Source organism: Natrix helvetica, assembly GCF_964273705.1.
Source record: "Natrix helvetica genome assembly, chromosome: 4".
NCBI classification, from domain to species: Eukaryota; Metazoa; Chordata; class Lepidosauria; order Squamata; family Natricidae; genus Natrix; species Natrix helvetica.
Genome location: NC_138550.1, coordinates 19,370,906 through 19,394,405, shown reverse-complemented (window position 1 = coordinate 19,394,405; position 23,500 = coordinate 19,370,906). Strand labels below are relative to the sequence as shown.

General features: G+C 43.2%; 1 protein-coding gene across 1 annotated transcript in view; it reads right to left on the bottom strand.

Annotated features, from left to right (window-relative positions):
* The window catches only part of DDX10 (DEAD-box helicase 10), a 175,379-nt gene that overhangs the window by 53,144 nt on the left and 98,735 nt on the right, over positions 1-23,500 (bottom strand). The window contains exons 14-15 of the mRNA XM_081952456.1: positions 14,189-14,302; positions 42-203 (exon numbers count right to left, since the gene is read on the bottom strand). Coding sequence (XP_081808582.1) covers positions 42-203; positions 14,189-14,302 — 276 coding nt within the window. The remainder of the gene's footprint in view (positions 1-41; positions 204-14,188; positions 14,303-23,500) is intronic.

The following is a 23,500-nucleotide window of genomic DNA, read 5'->3' as shown; positions in this document are numbered from 1 at the left end:
CCATTTTGGTATTTTGACAAATGGAATGAGGTTCTACTTACCCTGTGTTTTTCTTTAATTTTCTTCCTATATTCCTCTTTGTCAAATTTATCCTCTTCCTGAAGTCTTTCTTTTGCTTTGTCTAGATTGATCCCATTGCAATCATCGCCATCTTCCTCTTTGTCCACGTTAGACTTTTGTGCTGGTGGCCACTGCTGAATTAACTGAATCATAGAAGAAGAATAAAAACATTTTAGGACTGCTGTTTCCATTCTACAATTTAAAAGGAGCTCTGGATTGCTATGAAGCCCAAAAGACATCAGACCTGCGCAACAGGGAATAGTTACAGAAATATAATTTTCAGGCAGGGAAGCTAATAGAGGAAATAAAAACTGAAGCGAGGCCCTGAAAGATGACATTGTTTAATTAAAGAGGGTGGTTCAAAAGTCAGTTTGTATGAGGTGTGCAGACTCCATAGGAAGTAGGCAGTCCCAAATAACTAGGCTTTGTACCACAGAAGGTTTATAGGTCATAACCATCACCTGGAATCATACCCAGAAGCAAACTGGCAACCAGTGCAGCTCTCAGACCAGGGATATCAAATGAACAGACTAACGGGGACTTTAAGGGCAGCCCAAATACAAAGCATTGCAGTAACTGAATCATGAGGTGATTAGAAGAGTAACTGTCCAAAGAGTCTTCAAACCCATTAAAAGGTACAACAGATGAAGGTCCTCTTGGCCATAACTGCCACCTGCTCTCAAAAGGAGATGTGTTGTATTTTTCGGAGTATAAGACGCACCCCCCCCAAAAAAAGAGGGTGAAAATCTGGGTGTGTCTTATACACTGAATACAGCATTTTTGGCCTACTGAAATCCTGCCCCCTTTGCAAGGCTTTGGGAGACTTGCAAAGTGCTCCTGGGGCCTGGGAAGGGCAAACATGAGTGAAAAACGGGCCGTTTGTGTTCGTTTTTGCCTCCCCCAGCCCCCAGGAGCACTCTACAAGTCTCCCAAAGCTCTGCGTGGCCTTTTCTTTTTTGCAAAAAACAAGGCTTGCAGAGGGTTTGGGATGCCTGCAGAGTGCAAAAACTCTTTTTTTAAATTTACCTCTTCAAAATCATGGTGCGTCTTATACTCCGAAAAAATACGGTACGTCTAAGAAGAGGCGCAGATTGCACACATTCCTTAAATAACACAATAACAGAGTTGGAAAGGACCTTGGAGGCCTTCTGGTCCAACCCCCTGCTCAAGCGGGAAATCCTATACCATTTCAGACAAATGGTTGTCCAATCTCTTCTTAAAAATCTCCAGTGTTGCAGTGCCTACAACTTCTGGAGGGAAGGTGTTCCACTGGTTGATTGCTCTAACTGTCAGGAAATTTCTCTTTAGTTCTAGGTTGCTTCTCCCCTTGATTAGTTTCCATCCATTGCTTCTTGTCCTGCTTTCAGGTGCTTTGGAGAATAGATTGATTCCCCCCCCCCCTTCTTTGTGGCAGCCCCTTAGATAGTGGAACACTGCGATCATGTCACCCCTAGTCATTATTTTCATTTAACTAGATATACCCAATTCCTGCAACCATTCAGAGTCAGAACTGAGACTAACCAAACGTAACAAGGCATACCAAAGATAGTTGTATCTTAGTTTGGTCTATGCCAGAGCAACAAGCCATCCAAATTCAAGAGTCAGGTCAACATTTCAGAACCAGCAGGATATCAAAAGGCTGTTTCATCACCCGATAGTTGTACAGCAACAGCTTTCAACACTCTCTTCTCCTTGTGTGCAATTAAGGTGCTAATGTGCAAAAGTTCAATCCAGAGAAAACGATCATAAAAATTCAAGAGAATACAGAAGCCAATAGCAGCAGGGGAAAATCAGCTAACACAGCTCAAATGTTCAAATCCAAAGAGTGTATTTGTATGTATGTATGTATGTATGTATGTATGTATGTATGTATGTATGTATGTATTGTTGAAAGAAATGTCCTTCTGGGTTCGGCTCCAAGTGGGGAAAAAGACACTGGAGACATGGAGGCTGCTTGGAAAGATGGTTTAATGGTGGACAGGACCACATGGCTTGAGTCCTGAACAGAAAAGGTGATCACATGCTTCAATATTGGTGGAGAAGAGAAGAGAAGGGAAGGAAGAGAAGCTGAGTCCCTGGCTTTATGCCCTCTCTGGCCTTTGATCTTGATCTTGTATTCTGATTGGTTGTCAGACTCCCATGGGGCCATGCAGGGACAACTATCTAGATTGCGTTTTGAATCCAGGTTTGGTTGAGTTCTCAGATGCCATGTGGGGAGTTGGGTAAAGGGTCAATATTATCATGCCTTAATCCCATCACTCTGGAGCTGAAGGGGAGAACTCTTTTATTCTGTAAAGTGAACTAGCTCAGGCTTTAATGGCTCATTGACAAAGGGGGATGGGCAGGAAGCTACGGGGAGCTATTCTGTCTTTATAATATGTTTCTTCCTTTTCACATCCAGAGAAATAGTCTGCCTTTTCAATATTTCCTAGGATATTTCATTTTTCTGGGAGAGGACTGGGTGATAACTTCCTACAGTATGTATGTATGTATATATGTATGTATGTATGTATGTATGTATGTATGTATGTATGTATTTATGTATTTATGTATTTATGTATTTATGTATTTATGTATTTATGTATTTATGTACATATATCTCCAATCAGTTGGTTTAATCAAAGATAATCATTCTAAGCTATCAGGCATAAACTGGAAATCAGGGGTGGGTGGGTAGGGATGGGAAGCATCCTGGTCTTCAGAATTCAAGCTATGCCTCTGAAAGGGAAAACAAAAAAGTGATGGGACAAGAACAACGAATTCTCACAATCCCAAGGAAAGGGGATTCACTGAATCTGGAGACAACCAATGGAAAACACTGCTTGTTAAAAAAGAAAGAAAGAAAAAGTAATGAGCCTCGGATACAGAAAACACTGTGCACTAATACAATTAATAGAATCATTTCCATATGATAGCTACCAAACCCATAAACCTGTTCATCAATGTTTAAGCCTGTTTATATACAATGGCATAAATCATAAGCACAAATGGCTGAAAAGATCAGACTTTTTGACACACATCCTCTCCGTGGGACCATACACAACATTGCTAGACTCCATATCAGATATTCATAAGAACAAGCTTTAATTCATTGACCTCATTATAGAAGTTGGCAATGGTTGTGAGAGAAACACACATTATAGTGGCTCCTAGAAAAAAGAACAAGCAAAAAACAAACGGTTGAGACTTTCCGTCAAGCTCGCCTCCTTGCTCTCCATTGCTCTCTGTTTCAAATTAGCTTGTGCAATTGCAATGAACTAAGAGGCAAAGCAATAAGACTGTGACTTGGGCAGGGGCATTCATCTTAGCCTTCTGCAAACTAACATAAATGCTTCATTGCAAATTCTAATTTCCCTGCACTCAGTGGTAATGTACTGCTTGCAGAGGTACTGAAACGGTATTGGGCTCGTTACGCTCTTAACAACACTGAAGCGGTTCAAAAGAAGGGAAGTCCAAGGAAGAATCAAGCTGAGTTCTGTTGAAAAAAGAGACGTGACAATTGAAGGTGTAGGAAGTTATCACCCAGCCCTCTCCCAGGAAAATGAAATATCTAGGAAATATTGATAAGGCAGAATATTATATTTTCCTCGATGTGAAAAAGGGAGAAACACATTTTAAAAAACTAAATTCCTGCAGCTTCCTGCCCATCCCCACTTTGTCAATGGGCCATTAAGAAGGCCAAGCTAGTCCACTTTACATAATAAAGAGTTCTCCTCTTCAGCTGTGATGGGATTAAGGCAGGATAATATTGCCTTTTACTCAACTTACCACATGGCATCTAAACTCAATCAAACCTGAATTCAAAACTCACCCTAGAGGGTTGGCCTTGCATGGGCCCATGGGAGTCTGGCAACCAATCAGAATACATTTCTTACACAGGAACAGGAAACAGATAGGTGGGACAGAACAGATTATAAAAAGCCCTGCAAGCCCTTTTTCTCTCTCTCTCCTCTGCCCTTCTCTTCCCTTCTCTTCTTCTCCACCAACATTGAAGCATGTGACCACCTTTTCTGTTCAGGACTCAAGCCATGCGGTCCTGTCCACCATTAAAACCATCTTTCCAAGCAGCCTCCATGTCTCCAGTGTCTTTTTCCCCACTTGGAGCCGAACCCAGAAGGACATTTCTTCCAACAATTGGCGACCCCCAGATGGGACTCCAAGCTAGCCTAACAAATGGATATGGCCCAGGTAAGCCTCCCATGCCGGCACAGACCCCATTGAGTCTGTGGGTGGACTTTATCTTGGCCTTAGCCATTTGGATCTAGGCTTTAAAGGGGTTTTGAGTTTGAGCTCAAAGGCTGCCTGGAAAGAAGGTGAGTACCTCTAAATTTTAATTCTCTAAAATTTAATTTTAAAGCATGGGAAATGTGTGTATGCCTGCCTGTGTGTGACTAGGGTGTGTGAAAATGGATGGAAAAGTGAGTGGATTTTTTATTTTTTTGTTGTTGTTGCTGTTTTTGTCCTGTGAGAGAAAAAAGCTAAAGCCCATAAGGAAGTTAGAGAGAAAAAGGGAGGTACGCATACCCGCTCCGACAGCACCCCTCCTGGGTCACTGTGCGGCTGGTCCTCCGGGTCTCTTTCCCCAAGACTTGAAACTGTAAGAAAAGTCCCTGCGTGAAAGGGCGCGAATCGAGAGAAGGTTCCCGCGGTGAGGAACGCGACAAAAGTCCCTCCGAAGGGCACCCCCCGAAAAGTCCCTCCGAAGGGCACCCATAGACCCTCCGAAGGGCAAACAGAAAAGTCCCTTCAAAAGGGCGCGAAAGGTCCTCTAAGGACGCGAAAGTAAAGCGGGGAAATACGAAGTGGCAAACCCGGCTAGGACGAAGTGAACCCACATCTAAACGGGATCATGGGAAGCGGTAGCTCGAGGGTAGCCATGGAAACCCCCCTAGGGGAGCTGTTGGGGGCCTGGGACGAAAAGGCAGATGCCTGTCCTGGCCGGAATGAAGAAAGCAGAACAGATTGTAGAAAATGGGCTTTGCTGAAAGATGATACAGGAAAAACTAATTTGGCTGAAAAGGTACTTAAAAGAAAAATGGTGGGATTTCTTTTTTTCTCTTGTCTGTCTCTTTCTCTGTCTTCTATGTAACCACGTGGTTTTTGTTTCTTAAGATTTGTGCCTTCCCCAATTTAACTGAAATTAATAATAATAATTAATAATAATAATAAATTTGGATTTATTAGCCGCTCCCTTTCCAAGTAGGACTCGGGGCGGCGTACAATGGAGCATAAAACATAAAAAATATATAACAACACCAAACGTACATACATACACAACACACATACATACACGGAGGAGGAAACAAATTACATCAATAGACAGTTAAAAATCAGCTTTAAAATACCCCAATTGTAAAAACCCAAAAAATTAATATTTACGGACAATTTAAAAACAGTTTGGAGGAATGGGAAGATTACGATTGCGATTGAGCCAGGCCGGATAATTGAAAGAGGTGGGTCTTCAGCTGTACACGGAAGGAGCGGAGGTCGGAAGTAGTCCTGATGTCGCGGGGGAGGTCATTCCACAGGGCTGGGCCCATCACAGAGAAGGCTCTGCTCCTGGGTGTCGCCCCCCGACACTGTTTGGCGGACGGCACCCGGAGAAGTCCCTCTCTGTGTGCGCGAATTGGTCGTAGGGATGTGTGGGGCAGGATGCGATCCTGCATATAACTAGGCCCTGTGCCATGAAGCGCTTTAAAGATCATAATCAAAACCTTGAAACGCACTCGGTAGACCACAGGCAGCCAGTGCAGCTCGCGCAGGAGAGGTGTTACAGGGGAGTATCTAGTCCTCCCCATAATCACCCGCGCGGCCGCGTTCTGGACCAACTGTAGTCTCCGAGTGCATCTCAAGGGAAGCCCCATGTAGAGAGCATTGCAGTAATCCAGGCGAGACGTCACTAGCGCATGGGTGACTGTGCGTAGGGCATCCCGGTCCAATAAGGGGCGCAATTGGCGCATCAGGCGGACCTGATGGAACGCCCCCCTTGCCACGGCTGTTACATGGTTGTCCATGGACAGCCGGGCATCCAGGAGGACGCCCAAATTGCGCACCTGTTCCATGGGGGCTAGTTGGACGCCCCCGATGGCCAGAGATGGAAGCACCTGGTTGAACCGGGAGGCCGGAAGCCACAGCCACTCCGTCTTGGAAGGGTTGAGTTTTAGTCGGTTGCCATCCATCCAGACCCGTACGGCCTCCAGACACCGGGACATCATTTCGACGGCCTCATTGGGGTGGTTCGGAGTGGAAATGTATAGCTGAGTGTCATCAGCATACAGATGATATCCCACTCCAAAACCACGGATGATCTCGCCCAGCGGTTTCATATATGTGTTGAACAGGAGAGGCGAGAGCACCGATCCCTGTGGCACTCCACATGTGAGTGGCCTCCGGGTCGAACTCTGCTCCCCTGTCAACACACGTTGCGTCCGACCAGAGAGGTAGGAGCCAAACCACCGTAAAACGGTGCCCCTGACTCCCAGCCCCTCTAGCCGGTGCAACAGGATACCATGGTCGATGGTATCGAACGCCGCCGAGAGATCTAATAGGACCAGGATAGAGGAACAACCCCTATCTCTGGCCCTCCAGAGATCATCAACCAATGCGACCAAGGCCGTCTCCGTGCTGTGCCCGGGTCGGAAGCCGGACTGGCGCGGGTCTAGATAATCATTTTCCTCCAGGTGACATGGGAACTGCTGTGCTACCACACTCTCTACAACCTTCGCTAAAAAAGGAAGGTTGGAGACTGGACGATAATTGACTAGGTCCGTTGGGTCCAGGGAAGGCTTCTTGAGCAGGGGCCTCACCACCGCCTCTTTCAAGGCGGCCGGTAGAGACCCCTCACCCAACGAGGCGTTCACCAGGCCCAGGAGCCAGTCGCGCGTAACCTCCCAGGATGCCAGTACAAGCCAGGAGGGACACGGGTCCAATAAACATGTGGTGGGAATTCATGGTGGGAATGATTTTGTTTTTCCCTCTTTGTCTCTGTGTGTGTATGTCTAAGTCTTTGTGTGCCCTCGAGGTAATTGTAACTATAAAATGTCTCCAATTAAAAAAAAAAAGACAAGAATTTTAAAGTATTCAAAGAAAGAAAAGAGTAAACTGGCAGAAATTGCCTTCGCTCAGTTTGTTGGGCCTAGAAAACTAACTGAAGCTGGGGAGGGTCTTTACTTTGCATCTGTTTTGGCCAGCAGAAACAGAGTAAAGATATTTTTTTTCTTCCTTCCTTGCCTATACCTTAAAGTAACAATCCAGGAAATGTTTGCAAGAAAAGTTTCATCCTCGCATTTATTGTGCGCTTAAATGATTTTTACCTGTTCATTTCTTTCCTGAAGCATGTGAATCCAGACCCCATTTCTCATCTGTGATATCCCCATAATGTTTATCTGTTTATCTGCTGAGTAACTGATGGTTTTATTTTTCAAACTCTGCCTGCAAGCTATCTGCCCCCCCCCTTTACCTCTAATCCTCCAACAATGCCTTTTCTAGATGGTTCCGCCCCAGGTGCTTGATGGAACCAGACAGGTTCCAGACGGAGCTTGGGCCACCTCCTGCAGCCCTGACCCGCCCCCGGGTAGAGGACCTGGTGACCGCGTGGAATAATGCGACTACCGGGGCCTTGAACCGGGTGGCGCCTTTGCGGCCTCTCCGGCGGCAACGATCCACCCTGGCCCCTTGGTTTACCGAGGAGCTAAGGGTGATGAAGCGCCGCAAGAGATGCCTAGAGAGTCGTTGGAGATCCTCCCGAACCGAACTTGACCGAGCACAGGTACGAGCCCATTTAAGGACGTACCTAGTGGCATTGAGAACGGCCAAACGTCAATATTGTGCCGCTCTCATTGCATCCGCAGAGAACCGCCCTGCCGCCCTGTTTCGGATGTCCCGCTCCCTTCTGTTTCAGAGGCCACGGGAGGCCCCTTTACAGGGCAGGGCAGAGGAGTTTGGGAAATACCTGCAGGATAAAGTCGCTCAAATCCGGAAGGATTGGGTCCCCTTCAGTGGCCCAGTCGAGACGCCAGTGGCGAGTCTTGAGAAACCTTTTTGGGAGGAGTTTGACTTGGTTGTCATCGAGGATTTGGACAGATTGCGTGGGCGACTGCGACCTACCACATGTTTGTTGGACCCGTGTCCCTCCTGGCTTGTACTGGCATCCTGGGAGGTTACACGCGACTGGCTCCTGGACCTAGTGAACGCTTCGTTGGGTGAGGGGTCTCTCCCGGCCGCCTTGAAAGAGGCGGTGGTGAGACCCTTGCTCAAGAAGCCTTCCCTGGACCCTATGGAGCTGGTCAATTATCGTCCTGTCTCCAACCTTCCCTTTTTGGCGAAGGTTGTGGAGAGTGTGGTGGCTTCTCAGTTTCCACGACATCTGGAGGAGAATGATTATCTAGACCCGCGCCAGTCCGGCTTTCGCCCTGGGCACAGCACTGAGACGGCCTTGGTCGCGTTGGTAGACGATCTCTGGAGGGCCAGAGATAGGGGCTGTTCCTCTATCCTGGTCCTATTAGACCTCTCGGCGGCTTTTGATACCATCGACCATGGTATCCTGTTGCACCGACTGGAGGGGTTGGGGATCCGGGGCACCGTCTTGCGGTGGTTCGGCTCCTACCTCTCCGGCAGGACGCAACGTGTGTTGGCAGGAGAGCAGAGGTCGACCCTAAGCCCCCTCATCTGTGGGGTGCCACAGGGGTCGGTCCTCTCGCCACTCCTGTTCAACACATACATGAAGCCGCTGGGTGAGATCATCCGTGGTTTTGGGGTGGGATACCACCTGTACGCTGATGATACTCAGCTGTACATTTCCACCCCGAACCACCCCAACGAGGCCGTCAAAGTGATGTCCCGGTGTGTGGAAGCCGTACGGGTCTGGATGGATGACAACCGACTCAGGCTCAACCCTTCCAAGACGGAGTGGCTGTGGGTCCCGGCTCCCCGGTTCAACCAGATAATTCCATCTCTGGCCATTGGGGGCATTCAACTTGCCCCCGTGGAGCGGGCGCGCAATTTGGGCGTCCTCCTGGATGCCAAGCTGTCCATGGATGAACATGTGACAGCTGTGGCCAGGGGGGCGTTCCATCAGGTTCGCCTGGTGCGCCAATTGCGCCCCCTATTGGACCGGGACGCTCTACGCACAGTCACCCATGCGCTGGTGACGTCTCGCCTGGACTACTGTAACGCTCTCTACATGGGGCTTCCCTTGAAATGCACTCGGAGACTACAGTTGGTCCAGAATGCGGCCGCGCGGGTGATTATGGGGAGCACCAGGTACTCCCACGTGACACCACACCTGCGCGAGCTGCACTGGCTTCCTGTGGTCTATCGAGTGCGTTTCAAGGTTTTGATTACGATCTTTAAAGCGCTCCATGGCTCAGGACCTAGTTACCTCCGGGACCGTATTCTGCCCCATACATCCCTACGACCTATTCGCTCGCACAGAGAGGGACTTCTCCAGGTGCCGTCCACTAGACAATGTCATGGGGCGGCGCCTAGGAGCAGAGCCTTCTCTGTGGCGGGCCCAGCCCTGTGGAATGACCTCCCCCCGGATATTAGGACCACTACAGACCTCCGCTCCTTCCGTGTTAAGCTCAAGACCCACCTTTTTCAAATATCTGGCCTGGCCCAACCATAACTTCGTTACGCTCCTGAGGGGTTTTTAATTCAGCAATTTTATTTAGGGGATTTTAAACTGTGTTTTAACTGTGTTTTTAGCTGTGTTTATTGTCTTTCACTTGCAGGTCTACTCTCCTCCATGCACAAATGTAATTGTCCTTGTTTTTTCGTATGTATGTGTGTCCTATGTGTATTTTATCTTTTTGACTGTACGCTGCCCCGAGTCCTTCGGGAGAGGGTTGCGGCTAATCAAATAAAATTTGATTTGATTTGATTTGATTCTGTGGGGGCCTTGTTCTCATGTCTTTCAGCCCTGCACAATGAGCAGAGCACATGGATCCAGATGCCTCTAGAGGAGACCCTCCATCCATTTGAGCCAGGACTTGGGTTTGGATCTAGTCCTCCACTGAATGTGCAGCAATCAGAGTGAAGCCTAACCCACCAGCCTTACCACCAACTCAAGCATGCCACCCTAGCAGACATGAAGGAACCCTGAAGGAGATGAAGAAGTAAAGACCAAAAGACTCTCTTCTATCCCCAGAAGATAGCTGTAAAGACTATGGGGGAGGGTGGAAATTGATTGTAAAGTTTTGTTTCTTTGCCTCCTTCACAGAAATTGTAAGGTCTTCTTTCCTGTCTCATTTATATTGTAATCAGTTTAATGTATTCATGTAAGAATTGTATTTGAGAATGGCTAGCACAGCAAGTTCTGAACACCTTAGATTTCTGGCTGGTGGGAGGGAAATTTATCCAAAATATCTGTATTTTCTGTATTGTAGAAGCAGACACACACACACACACACACACACACAAAGAGAGAGAGAGGGGGAGAGAGAGAGGCTCCATTCAGAACTAGATTGAAACTATCTCCTTGACTTAACTCCACAAAGCTTTTCCTAAGTTGATTTTTGCCCTTGCACAAAAGCCTAAACAGTGATATCTCCCTTTTAATCCCATGGGGGAGGGTCAGTTCCCCTCAGGCAATTCCCCCACTTGAAGAGTAGCAGAAAGGATCTTCAAAACTCAAACCCTGTGACTCAAAAAAAAAAAAGTGATGCTGCCCAGTTGCCCAGTAAAGCAGGACATGTTGCACTGGTGGTCTCTGATAGGAGTCCCTGGGCTCATTGTGTGTAACTTTAAAAAAATACTAAATAGCTTGTATTGCACACTAGCTAAACTCAATTTGGCCTCACTAAAATAGAAGCTAGGGCAGGTTAAAGAAATCCCTTGGAAATGGGCAGCCTGTACTTCTTTAAAAGGCAGAACCATGGCTGTGAAGGTTTTTTTGGGACTTCTGCTTGCTTGTAACCTGGAAGCTCACAGAAAGTGATATCTAATATTAATTGGCATGGTAAATTGGATATTGTAAATTTCTTTCCAGAAATTGTGCCCTGGTTGCTAAGACCTTCATGGTTGAAAGCTCTCTGGGAGCCAACTGAAGGGATCCTTCTGCTGTCTCTTTCAATGCCTTTCCATCAGAAAAATTAAGCCTCCCTGATCTGACCAATTTTTATCTTTTGTCAAAAACATGTGCGTTCCACTCACATGTTTTGAAAAAAAAGGAGGGATTGTAGGAAGTTATCACCTAGCCCTCTCCCAGGAAAATGAAATATCTAGGAAATATTGATAAGGCAGAATATTATATTTTCCTCGATGTGAAAAAGGGAGAAACACATTTTAAAAAACTAAATTCCTGCAGCTTCCTGCCCATCCCCACTTTGTCAATGGGCCATTAAGAAGGCCAAGCTAGTCCACTTTACATAATAAAGAGTTCTCCTCTTCAGCTGTGATGGGATTAAGGCAGGATAATATTGCCTTTTACTCAACTTACCACATGGCATCTAAACTCAATCAAACCTGAATTCAAAACTCACCCTAGAGGGTTGGCCTTGCATGGGCCCATGGGAGTCTGGCAACCAATCAGAATACATTTCTTACACAGGAACAGGAAACAGATAGGTGGGACAGAACAGATTATAAAAAGCCCTGCAAGCCCTTTTTCTCTCTCTCTCCTCTGCCCTTCTCTTCCCTTCTCTTCTTCTCCACCAACATTGAAGCATGTGACCACCTTTTCTGTTCAGGACTCAAGCCATGCGGTCCTGTCCACCATTAAAACCATCTTTCCAAGCAGCCTCCATGTCTCCAGTGTCTTTTTCCCCACTTGGAGCCAAACCCAGAAGGACATTTCTTCCAACAAAGGTTATATATGGATAAAAAGCACCTATGAACCATCGTTGCGATTCAGATCCCCTCTGCCATGCAATTTGATTCTCTGCCACCTGGAAACATTAATTTATGTAATCCATTCTATCCAGTAAATGAGCATGCAGAAATGGGTTTTTAAAACTGTTCCCAATTCCCACAGAAAAGGAACAGTAATACACTTGCTATAAGTTTGGCATGGGATTGCAGACTACGCTTATGACAGTTAATTCATCAGAAATACTGGTTAAATATATGAAAACTAAGAAAGGCACTTTTGGATTTCAGATACAGTATAGTTCAGACTTATTCCAAACTAGGGGCATGCAAAAGATTTCCAATTTTACTTCAAAACGCCACCAGCTTAATTGAAAACCTTCTGCTTGGAACTCAAAACTGTTCTGAACTGAAAAGCAGAATGTTCAGAGAGTGAAATATTTCACACAGCGTCGTTCCTATACCTATTCCCCACGCCTTCTCTCTCCCTCTCCCTCCCTCCGTCTCCCACTTTCTCTCTCTCATGCATACATTGTAAAAATATTCATGACTGGAGAGACATGGGAACAAGGTCAGCCAATGAATAGGCATAGCAACTAAGTCAGCCAATGGGATCTTAAACAGATCTGTGCAGAGAATTGAAAAAGAAACTTAAGTAAGAAGTCTGGGCGTGGCTTAGCTGAGAATTGAAACTAGCAGTCTGCTGGTCTGAGAGTAAACAAGCAGTCTGTCTGGGCTTGTCTGCTGAAATAAACTTAACTGCTTGTGTTTGCCTGTAACTCTCCTGCCTTGTGCTTACTTGGAAGAACCACCTGTTGGTACTGTACATTGATTCATCTACTCTTATGTATATAAAGAAGTTCATGAATCCTGCTGCATCAGTTATCTGTGTGTGCTTCTGGATTTGAATTTATGCAACAAACTCTGACATACATGCATGACTGGAAACCTTTTTAAATTGTATTTAAGTGATCTATCAATTCTCCTTGGAAACTTTTAAATAGTATTTAATTAGAAATAATCAATAATAATGAACAGGGAGCAATCCCAAAGTCTGCAATGGCATTCACCCAGGCTTCACCTCAGCTCTAGAGTCCAACTTTCTCCTTACTAACAGTACTTGAGTTTTGCCTGTATTTAATTTTAGTTTGGTCTGTCTCATGTAGTCCATTACGGAGATTAGGGTATTACTTCCTTGGAGTTAGATGGTAAGGCACAGTATTTTATTTTATTTTTACTTTATTTACTCAAATGTTTAGCTGCCAAACTTCAAGGTCCTCGGTGTATCATTAGCATAGTGGCAACATGCCACTCCAAAGATTCAAATGATGTCAGATGGGAAGAATCAGGACCAAACTTTAAATTCCAGTTAAGCTGATTTGTTTTGTTGTTCATGCCTATACATAAGAATTTAATCAACTAATGGTCAATACTAAATTTGTGCTTTTCCAGAGCTAATGGAATTCAAGGTGGGCTAATTTTGGATCGCTTGTGAGGATGTAATGATTCAGGGCTGATTCCTCTATTGACTCCGCCCCCAGGCTCTGCCTTGTCTTTTCCTATAAATGGCCTCCAATAGCAATTTTGAAATAGATTTTGTCACTATAGACCCGTGATGGCAAACCTATGGTACGCGTGTCCAAAGTGGCAGATGAAGCCATGTCACCCAGCACGCATGACCTAGCCTGTTTGTCTTCCAGTTTTCTGGTGTGCATGTGCACGTGACGATCAGCTGTCCTTTGCACGTGCAGCAGTGCCAAAAACCGGTGTATGTATGTGCGCCAACCAGTTGATTGTTGGATGTGCATGCGTGCTAGAACCCGGAAATTCGGCTTTTCCAGAGCACGATCCCTTCGCACATGCTGCAGTGCCAAAAACTGGCCTGCACATGCGCACTGGCCAGCTGATTGTCAGGCGTGCATGTGCTCTAGAGCCCGGAAGTTCAGCTTTTCTGGAGCGCAGCCCCGATGAGCGCAACGTTTCTGCATGAATTTTTCAGCACTCAGTGCCAAAAAACTTCACTATCACTTCTATAGCCAAAATAAAATACTATGGGATACCACGGGTCAATCAATGACTTAAATTTAGAACAACAGCTTCCACCTTTTGAATATGCTTCAACAAAAAAACCAGAATTATTGCAAAACTGTACCTCCTAAGCCCAACTCTGTTAGGTGATCCATGAAGATAATTATAGTCAGTGATTGCAAATATTTCCAAGTGGTCTCGGAGAACTTGTCATATTCCCTTGGTTTACACTCCAAAAAGCTACTCATGTAGGAAACCTTAGCAGTATAATCAAAGTATTTGTGCTTGATCTTACCTCTCCGTCATCGGTAAATACAATTTTTGTATTTACTTTAAAATTTCTCTTCAAAACCTTTTTAGCTTCTTTCGTTTTGGTTATTTTCTTCTTTGGTTTTACATTCTGGGTTACCTAAAAAAGATGGAAAAAGGAAGACAACCTTTATCGTAAACAATTTGGAAATGAGCATTATTCAATCAGCAGCACCTTAAAAAATCCTCCCTTTCAGCATTTTTTTAATAAATGCATTTCTAATACTGCAAATTTTAGAAATGCATGTTAAAGTGGGATGTAATGTCTCCAAAAAGAAAAGATAATGGGAAAATTTCTCAAGTCATTAATACCTCAGACTGTGATGAGACAATGATACTATCTCAATACAGTTGCAGTCTTACACTCTTAACTGAGCCAGAGAAAATCTAATCTAGAGCAAACTCCTGTCAAACTCCCGGCCCACGGGCTGGATGCGCCGCGTGCTGGCCATGCCCACGCCCGTTTTAGCAAAGGGGGGAAAACTCCCGATACATCACATGATGCCGCCATGACGATGTGAGTTTGACGCCCCGGGTCTAGATCTCTTTTGCTTGGTAAGATTTAATTTTCAGCAAAGCATTTAAACATTTCACATAGAACGCCTATAAAATATACAGTATGTTGAGTATTATAAGGCTTGCAAGGAAACATTATTTTTCTAATCCACAATTTTCCAATATGTTTTTGCTGTTTCCAACCACATTAGCTTTTCCCAATAGTATTTATAATCACTAGTTTGTTCCATACATAATTAATACTATTCAAACTACAATGATTAATACAGGTTACGTAATAGCTAAGAAGATATACAACAGAAATATCTTAGGGGTAACATAATAAATATCTAAATTAATAACTGGCAAAACATCTAAATTAATAAATGGTAATGAATGACTTTTTATTAAATGCCTTTCAATTTGTAGTACAAGCTCATCAATATTGGTTTTAAATTTATAACCCGTTCCTATTCAGGCCAGTTAAAAGTGGAAACAAAAGTTTAGATTGCTGAAATGGAAATTAAAAATGGAAAGTCAAACTTAAAATGTCCTGTATTTTCTCCTTTAATATCTACTTCTTTATGTATGTCTATGTTTATGTGTGAGTTGAAGGATTCTCTGCTTTTTTCAGAAAATGCTCTGAGGCAGTCTCTCATGAAACTCCCTGGCAGAGAATGTTTCACTGGCATGTAATGCCATCTTAAACTGAATGTGTGGATTTTCCACAATTAAACATAGCTTCCCATGTGTTTGAAGGGGTGTCATGGCTCAGTGGTTAAAGTCACTGAGCTTGCCCCCTAAAAAGCTAACAGCCCAGGATTGAGACCCAAGTGGCACACAACGGGGTAATTTTCCATTCCTTGCCCCAGCTTACAATACAATACAATAGTAGAGTTGGAAGGGACCTTGGAGGTCTTCTAGTCCAACCCCCTGCCTAGGCAGGAAACCCTATACCGTTTCAGACAAATGGTTATCCAACATCTTCTTAAAGACTTCCAGTGTTGGGGCATTCACAACTTCTGGAGGCAAGCTGTTCCACTGATTAATTGTTCTAACTGTCAGGAAATTTCTCCTCAGTTCTAAGTTGCTTCTCTCCTTGATTAGTTTCCACCCATTGCTTCTTGTTCTACCCTCAGGTGCCTTGGAGAATAGTTTGACTCCCTCTTCTTTGTGGAAGCTTTTGCCATCCCAGCAGTTTGAAAGCATGCAAATGCATGTAGATTAATAGGTACCACTTTGTGGAAAGATAACAGTGATCTCTGTGCCTTTGGCATATAGCCATACTGGCCACATGACTATGGAAAATGTCTTTGGACAATACTGGCTCCCTTGGCCAAGAAAGGGAGATGACCATCACGCTCCAGAGTCAGACATAACTGGACAGGGAAACCTTTACCTTCCCGTGTATTCAGATCATGCAAATCCTCTTCAAATGTTAAAAGAGAATTCATTAAATTAAATTTGTACCAAATGTACAGGTACAGATTAGATCAAATCTAGCTCAACAACAGTAACTGTGAAAGGGATCTTGGAGCCCCAGTGGACAATCACTTAAATATGAGCCAGAAGCGAGGCAACAGCCAAAATAGCCAATGCAAACCTAGGTTGCATTAACAGAGGGATAAAATCAAGGTCACGTGAAAATTACTTGATAATAAAATACAGAATTAGCCCTGCTAGGTCAGACTATCTGAGCCAACGATTTTGGCTCAGATAGTCCATCCAGGGATGGATCGCACAACTATGTTTAAAAAAAAGTACAGCCCATTGATGTTTTTTTTTAACTATTTCACATATTTCAACATGCAGATATTTAAAATTGGTTTCAGAATAAATAAAACATTCACATTTTTTAGCCCGTTGTGCCTTTAAATAAACCTAAATGCAAATTTCACATGGGTAAAAAAACTAAGCCCATCCCTACATTTGTCACTCCTTCAAACACCTAAAACCATAAGGCGTGCTTGGTGAAAACCAAAGCGAGCACTTCACCGGAAGAACCTGATACAAACTGGTGGTAGAAATGCTACCGTTTTTGGGGCTGGCTTGGCTTGGCTTCATCCATCAGGGTCTCAGCAGCTCACCATCACAGAATCCACTATGAATTTGTTATTGTTATCAGAAGGTGTTTGAAGATAATGTGAGCTTGCAAGGTGGCAGTGACCCTAAACCAGTGATGGTGAACCTTTTCGGCACCGAGTGCCGAAAAAGGAGTGCATGCATGCGTGCTTGCGTGCTCATTGGGGCCGCAACCCAGAAGAGGAGCTGCCCAGGAGGCATGGGCATGCTGGAAAATGAACATCTGGTTTTCCTCACGCTCATGCGCGTCGGCCAGATAGTCTTCCAGTTACTGGAACGCATGGGTGTGCGAAGATCAGCTGGCCGGTGCACATGCTCCCACCGGAAAACAGAAGACAGCTCTTCCCATTTCCGGCACTGCTGCATGCATGAAGGCCAGCATATCGTTCCGCGTGCATGCACACCAGAAACCCAGAAGAGGAACGGGCAATGCCACATGTGCCAGGCGACATGTCTCCACATGCCACTTTGGGCACATGTGCCATAGGTTCGCCATCACGGCTGTAAACATTCCAGTTAATCCCCCAAGGAATGGCTAAAAAAGGAAGGAAAGAAATGGAGTGTTCTGGAATGGCCAAACCCAAACCCTATTAAGATGCCATGGGGTGATTTGAAACTGGCTGTGCAAGAAACCCCTTGTGAAAATTAGACTCAGCTTAGGGTAGGATAGACCTCTCCACTGTCAACAACCTTTTAAAATCTTCCAAGGTTTTGGCCCATTTCTCTGACATGGAGATTGATTAATTACACTGATTAATTACCGGTATGTACTATAGGAAGAACTGTTCTCTTTTCTAAATCTTTTTTCTTCTAGACTTACTGGATGGCCCCTGGTCTTAACATCTTGAGAAGGAGGGAAAAAAGCATTCTCCTCATCCACTTTCTCCATGCTATGTAGAAGAATTTCTCAAAAATATTTTTGGTCCGAAACATTAATTGGAGTCAACAATGCTTGCTAGATTCCTGAAGATCCAACTCTGGGGCAGCAGCTTCTGATTTTCAGACATCGCAATATGTACAACACATGAAGGATGCCACAGATGCTACTTATAACTACTTTTATGTAAATGTTTTCTCCACCATTTTACAGCAGGAATGGAAGGATCAGAGGGTGATCTGAGTGGCAAAAAAAATTCCTCATTTTTTTGTTGTTATAGGTTGGAACAATCTTAAAGACTAGTTGATAACCTGGTGTTGCCCGGGTATTTATTTATACGGGGGAAATGTCCGGACCAAATGTAATTTCTAATGTTGGATTTTCCCCCTTACCAGAGGGAGCCCCCTTGTGGAATACTGTAAAGCTGTTACCATGGCAACTCCACTGCACTGTACAGTAGAATCCATTTTACAGCAGCATAGTAGAAGCCATTTTACAGCAGTATAGTAGAAGCCATTTTAAGGCACAACAGGCTGCATCTTAAAAGAACACACCCACACTCACAGTATTTGTTTCCAGAGAGTTTCATCTGTGTACCAAGTTTGGTTGAAATTCCTTGAGGCATTCCAGAGTTATGTTGGAACATACACACACACACACACACACACACACACACACACACACACACAGAGCGATAGATAGATAGATAGATAGATAGATAGATAGATAGATAGATAGATAGATAGATAGATAGATAGAGGCATTAATCATTAAATCTAAACAAGTAGTGCTCAATTTACAACAGTTCTTTTGGTGAGTATTTAAAGTTACAGCGGCAATGATGTTAGAGTTTGCAGCAATCCAACCAGCACACAAGTAAATAATTCAGCAGGATTCATTTATAGAAAAAAACTTGTTTATATATAATAATATAAAGCATGATGCATGTATACAACACCCATGCAGCAGAAACCAGAACCAGAACTCAGAATCCAGAAGCAATAGAATCACAGAATCAAGAAGGAGTAATGCAAGGACAAACCAACTCTTACATATACAGATCAGTCAAGCTAAGCCGTGCCCAGGCCCCGAGACATCTCCCATGGCTCACAACAGATCCTGTTTCTTAGTCACAAAACAGTTCCCATTGGCTGACTTGTTATTATGACTATGCCAGCTCATAATTACTTATACACTGACAAATGGAAAAAGCTACATGACCGTTTCTCACACTTATGACCTATGGTCACATGATCAAAACTCAGATGCCTGGCAACTGACTCATATTTATGAGAACCGTGTAACTAACTTAACAACGGCTGTGATTCACTTAACAACTTTGGCAAGAAAGGTCATAAAATGGGATAAACTCACTTCACAAATGATTCACTTAGCAACAGAAATTTGGGGCTTAATTGTGGTTGTAAGTCCAGGGCTACCTATATGTCTATGTAAAATGTGAGACAGTAAAGAGAGAAAAAGCAAGGGCATCCTCTGAAGATGCAAAAATAATAATAATATTTTTAAAAAACCATATAAAATGCTTTTGTTGAAATCACTGGAAAGAGCAGTATCTTTCATTCCCACAAGCCAAGGACAATTCAATCAAACAAGTGGAGAACAATATTTCTTATTTCCCACGTCACTGCATCCATCGCAAAAGTGAGAAATGGATATTGGTTGCATGCTCTGCAAAATGATTTGCATTTAAAAAAAAGGAAAAGAAAATAAGAGGAGAGAAATGAAGGCATAAAAATACATTTCTTTGTGGACTTTAATGAAAATGACATAATCAATTTATCTTGCCCTCTGGAATCCAATTTTTAACCTGCCAGTTTCAATAACTGTTTTTAACATTGGGAATAAAAGCAGCTTGCAGGCAAGTGTGAGGGGGGGGAAAAAATCCTGAACCCGATTTTCTTCATAACATGTCACATCATTAACAATGAATTTTTGGCAACTATTCTGCAGTTTGGAAAAGAGACTTAGTTTCCTTAGAAATATTACAATTTTAAAATGGAAGGAAAACTAGAGATAAAAAGATCGGAGTTCAATATCATAGGGATGTGTCTGTGTGTGTGTGTACGTCATGAAAGAACTTGTGATAGTAACCACAACTGCATAATGAAATCCCTGGCATCACAACATATGTAATGAAGGGGGCTTCGATTACACAACCGCTAATCTCATCTTCACTTTTTCATCCCACCCTGGTAGGTTCCTCTGCTCTACACCATTCTCTGTATCCCCCCACGTTTGGAGGGAGTAATGAAAAGGGAAAGGCAACAACAGGTGAATACAACTCAGAAACGTAAACTAATGAGATTCTTAGTCTGGTGGGAAGCAAACTATTAAAAAACTAATTGATTAAAATTAAGTCACTTGAAAGAGCCAGTGTGCTGTTTAAAGAATCTCAAAATACATGCTGTAATCGATGTAATATTAAAAAGAGACAAGTACAGTGGTTTATTTCTATTTGACAAAAAAAAAATTACCAGCTCTATTCATTGGCACAAAAGTCCACATACAAATCTTAGAATTATTTGCCCATCTGAGGAAATCAGATAAAAATATGACAGTATATATAGACAGGATATAAAGTTAGTCTAGCCCAGAATTGTGTCACACTCGATTTCATTGAGGGGTGCATCAGGGTTGTATTTGACCTGGGGGGGGGGGCGCGGCTAGGGGTGTGTGGCCAACTCGCTGTCATTCATGTCGGGAGCGCTTGTGGTGGCCTGAGCGCTCCTGACCTCCGTTTTTTGTTGCAACGACTTCCTATAACCCTCTGCCAGTGAAAATGGAGCCTGGGAGGGCCCTCCCAAGCCCCATTTTCGCTGGCAGAAGATTGCAGGAGGTTGTTGCAGCCACATGAGCTTCGTTTTCACTGGCAGGGGCACCACAGGACAGTCTTTTGCTGTTTCCAGGATGGCCCTGCGGGCCAGATCTAAATACTCCATGAGCCGGATCCGGCCCCTGGGCCTTGAGTTTGATACCTCTGGTCTAGCCATTTCAAAAACAGTCCAAGAAAACCAAACCAAGATGCTAAATCCTCCAACTAATTCTAAATACGATTCAGTTACAAGTAATATTAGAGAGAATAGTCTCAGATTCCAGAATTCAATTTCCAATATGTGAAAAAATACATTTGTTTTTAAAAGTGTTTACTATCTTCTAAAGCACGTTTTTCCAGGACAAAATTTAAAAAGTAGAATTAAATTAAATTAACTCTTAAATGAAATACAAAAGAGAAAAATATGAAAATAGAATTGTAAAAGTTTAATTTAATCATTATCTCTTTACAAAAAGTACCTCCAATTAAAGCAGATATGAACGTTGGTAATTTACTACAAGCATTATGGTGTTGGTAATTATTTTTATTGCTATTATTAAAATAATACTCAAAAATTAATTGTTAAACTTATTTTTAAAAATCATAAGAGTAAGACACCAATGAGCAAAAAACCAGACAAAATTGAATTAATATTACTACTATTAATAGATTTTTTTAAAAAAAGACTGTTATATCATTCAATTCTGAAAACTCATTTTATATGCATACCAGAGATTCGGCTGAGTAGGTAGTAACTCGTCCTGCCATGCCCCCAAACCAGTTCTATCAGCGGTGCCGTAAGCGCGCCATCATTTTTTTACATGTTCAGAAGCATGTGCATGCGCGCATAGCACGCATTATGTGTGTGCATGCCCGAAGCGTGTCCCTGAGTGAACTGGCAGTAGCAGAAGCCGGAACCCACCCCTGTTGCATACATTTAAACTCTATGATAAAACACAAGCCATCAGTAGATGTAATGTTACTTCCCTAAACTTGGTAATCTCCAGATATATCAGACATTGTCAGGCATGAAAGTTCAAGTCTACAGTGAAGGTCCAATTAAACTGATTTATTGCTAATCATGCCTTTGCACAAGAATCTTTTACAACTAACAGTCAGCACCTGGTAGGAATTAGTAAGAGTCAACGAAATTCAAGGGAAAGTAAACTTAGTTCGCTTCTGGCTATGTAGGGATTCTAGGCTGATTCCTCTTTTAACTCCACCACACCCAGGTTCTGCAGCTCCTTCTCAGTGGTGAAATTCAATTTTTTTCTACTACCGGTTCTGTGGGCGTGGCGTGGTGGGCGTGGTATGGCTTGATGGGTGTGGCTTGGTGTGGCAGAGAAAGGATACTGCAAAATCTGCATTCCCATCCCAATCTGGGGCCAGCCAGAAGTGGCATTTGCCGGTTCTCCAAACTACTCAAAATTTCCGCTATCGGTTCTCCAGAACCTGTCAGAACCTGCTAGATTTCACCCCTGCTCCTTCTCCTACATAAAGGTAAATGTAAAGGTTCCCCCGCACATATGTGCTAGTTGTTTCCAGCTCTCCTACATACACAGAAGCAAATACAGGTGCTGGGGGCTGAAAGTACTGCAACTTATAGAATTCATAGTCCATCTGATTAGGTCAAGGTGGAGAAGGAAGCTCAATTATACTCTCCTATCTGTAGACTACTGACCAGTGATGCCTTATAAGCTCTCTTGAGACACTTGGCTTTGCCAAATGTATTTTTAGTTTCCTTATTTTTCAGGCAACGGAGAGCCATTGTCACAACGGGAGAACTATCATCCAGATTGGAAAATCCTAATATGGAACTTATTATTTTTGGAGAATATTTCTTATGTTTCCATCCTGCTAAAGGAGAACTCCTTATTAGTTCTGTCAAACAATACAGCCCTGTTATGACGGACTGAGATTCAAGCAAGGTTTTTTTCATCCAATATGCTTGAAGTTGAAATAGTTAAGCAAATTTGGAATTATAAAATTTCTGCCTGCCTGAGCAAATTAGTCAAACAAATCAAAGTCAATCAAAGTTCAAATACATTTAAACTAGTTATTCAGTCAAGGGAGCTCTTGTGAAACTATAAATTCACCTGTCAGTTTTGTTCTGGAATACAGATTTGATTTTATATTTTGCCGCAGAGAAAGGGAGAAATCAGAGACTGATTTATACGTTTCTTAATATGCTGCCTTCATGATGCTTTAAGAATATTTTATTATATCTTAAACTATAGGAGGGAAATGTGTTCCTTTTAAAATTGTATTGACTGTATTATTATATTTCAGACTATTTTTGTAATTTTGATTATAACAACCACTGAATATTAGCTACTAGTTTTGGTCTATACATTTATCATATGGTAGCATAGTATGCATTTAAGATCTATAACTATTTCCTTTAGAAAAGTAAAAAAAAAATGTTGGCTAAACTTCAAAGCTTAGCACACTGCTTTGGATAATAATTAAAATCCACGAGTTGTGCAGGTGGGACATTAATTAGAGCTACCAGGTGAGACAATTCTTTAAAAACTAGAACACCCTGAAATCAAGCAAGAACAGGGTCAGTGCTGAGCCCAAACAGTGGGTAAACTTGAGAGATTATAACAAAGACAAGATTTTGGTTGCAAAGAGAATTTATCCTCTTAGAAAGTCAGAACTACAATTATTAAAATATATGTTTTTTAGGACCATCCTCGAAACGAAAGATCACCCAAACTTTTCAAATAAAACAGTCTACCAGTTGCAGAGGGAGTCCTTGAATTATGACCCCTTGGTCAGCGACCATTTAAAGTCACAATCGTGCTGAAGTTGCAGCCATCGTAGCATCCCCACGATCATATGATAACAATTCAGATATTTGGGTGCCTGGCTTGTGATTACAAAGTCACTGCTAGCTGGAGTCACATCATTGCCATTTGTGACCTTGCCTGCTAACTTCCCACAAGCACAGTTGGGGGGGGGGAGGGAGTCAGCAGGGAAGGTTGCATTACTATTGTAAGTCACCCCTG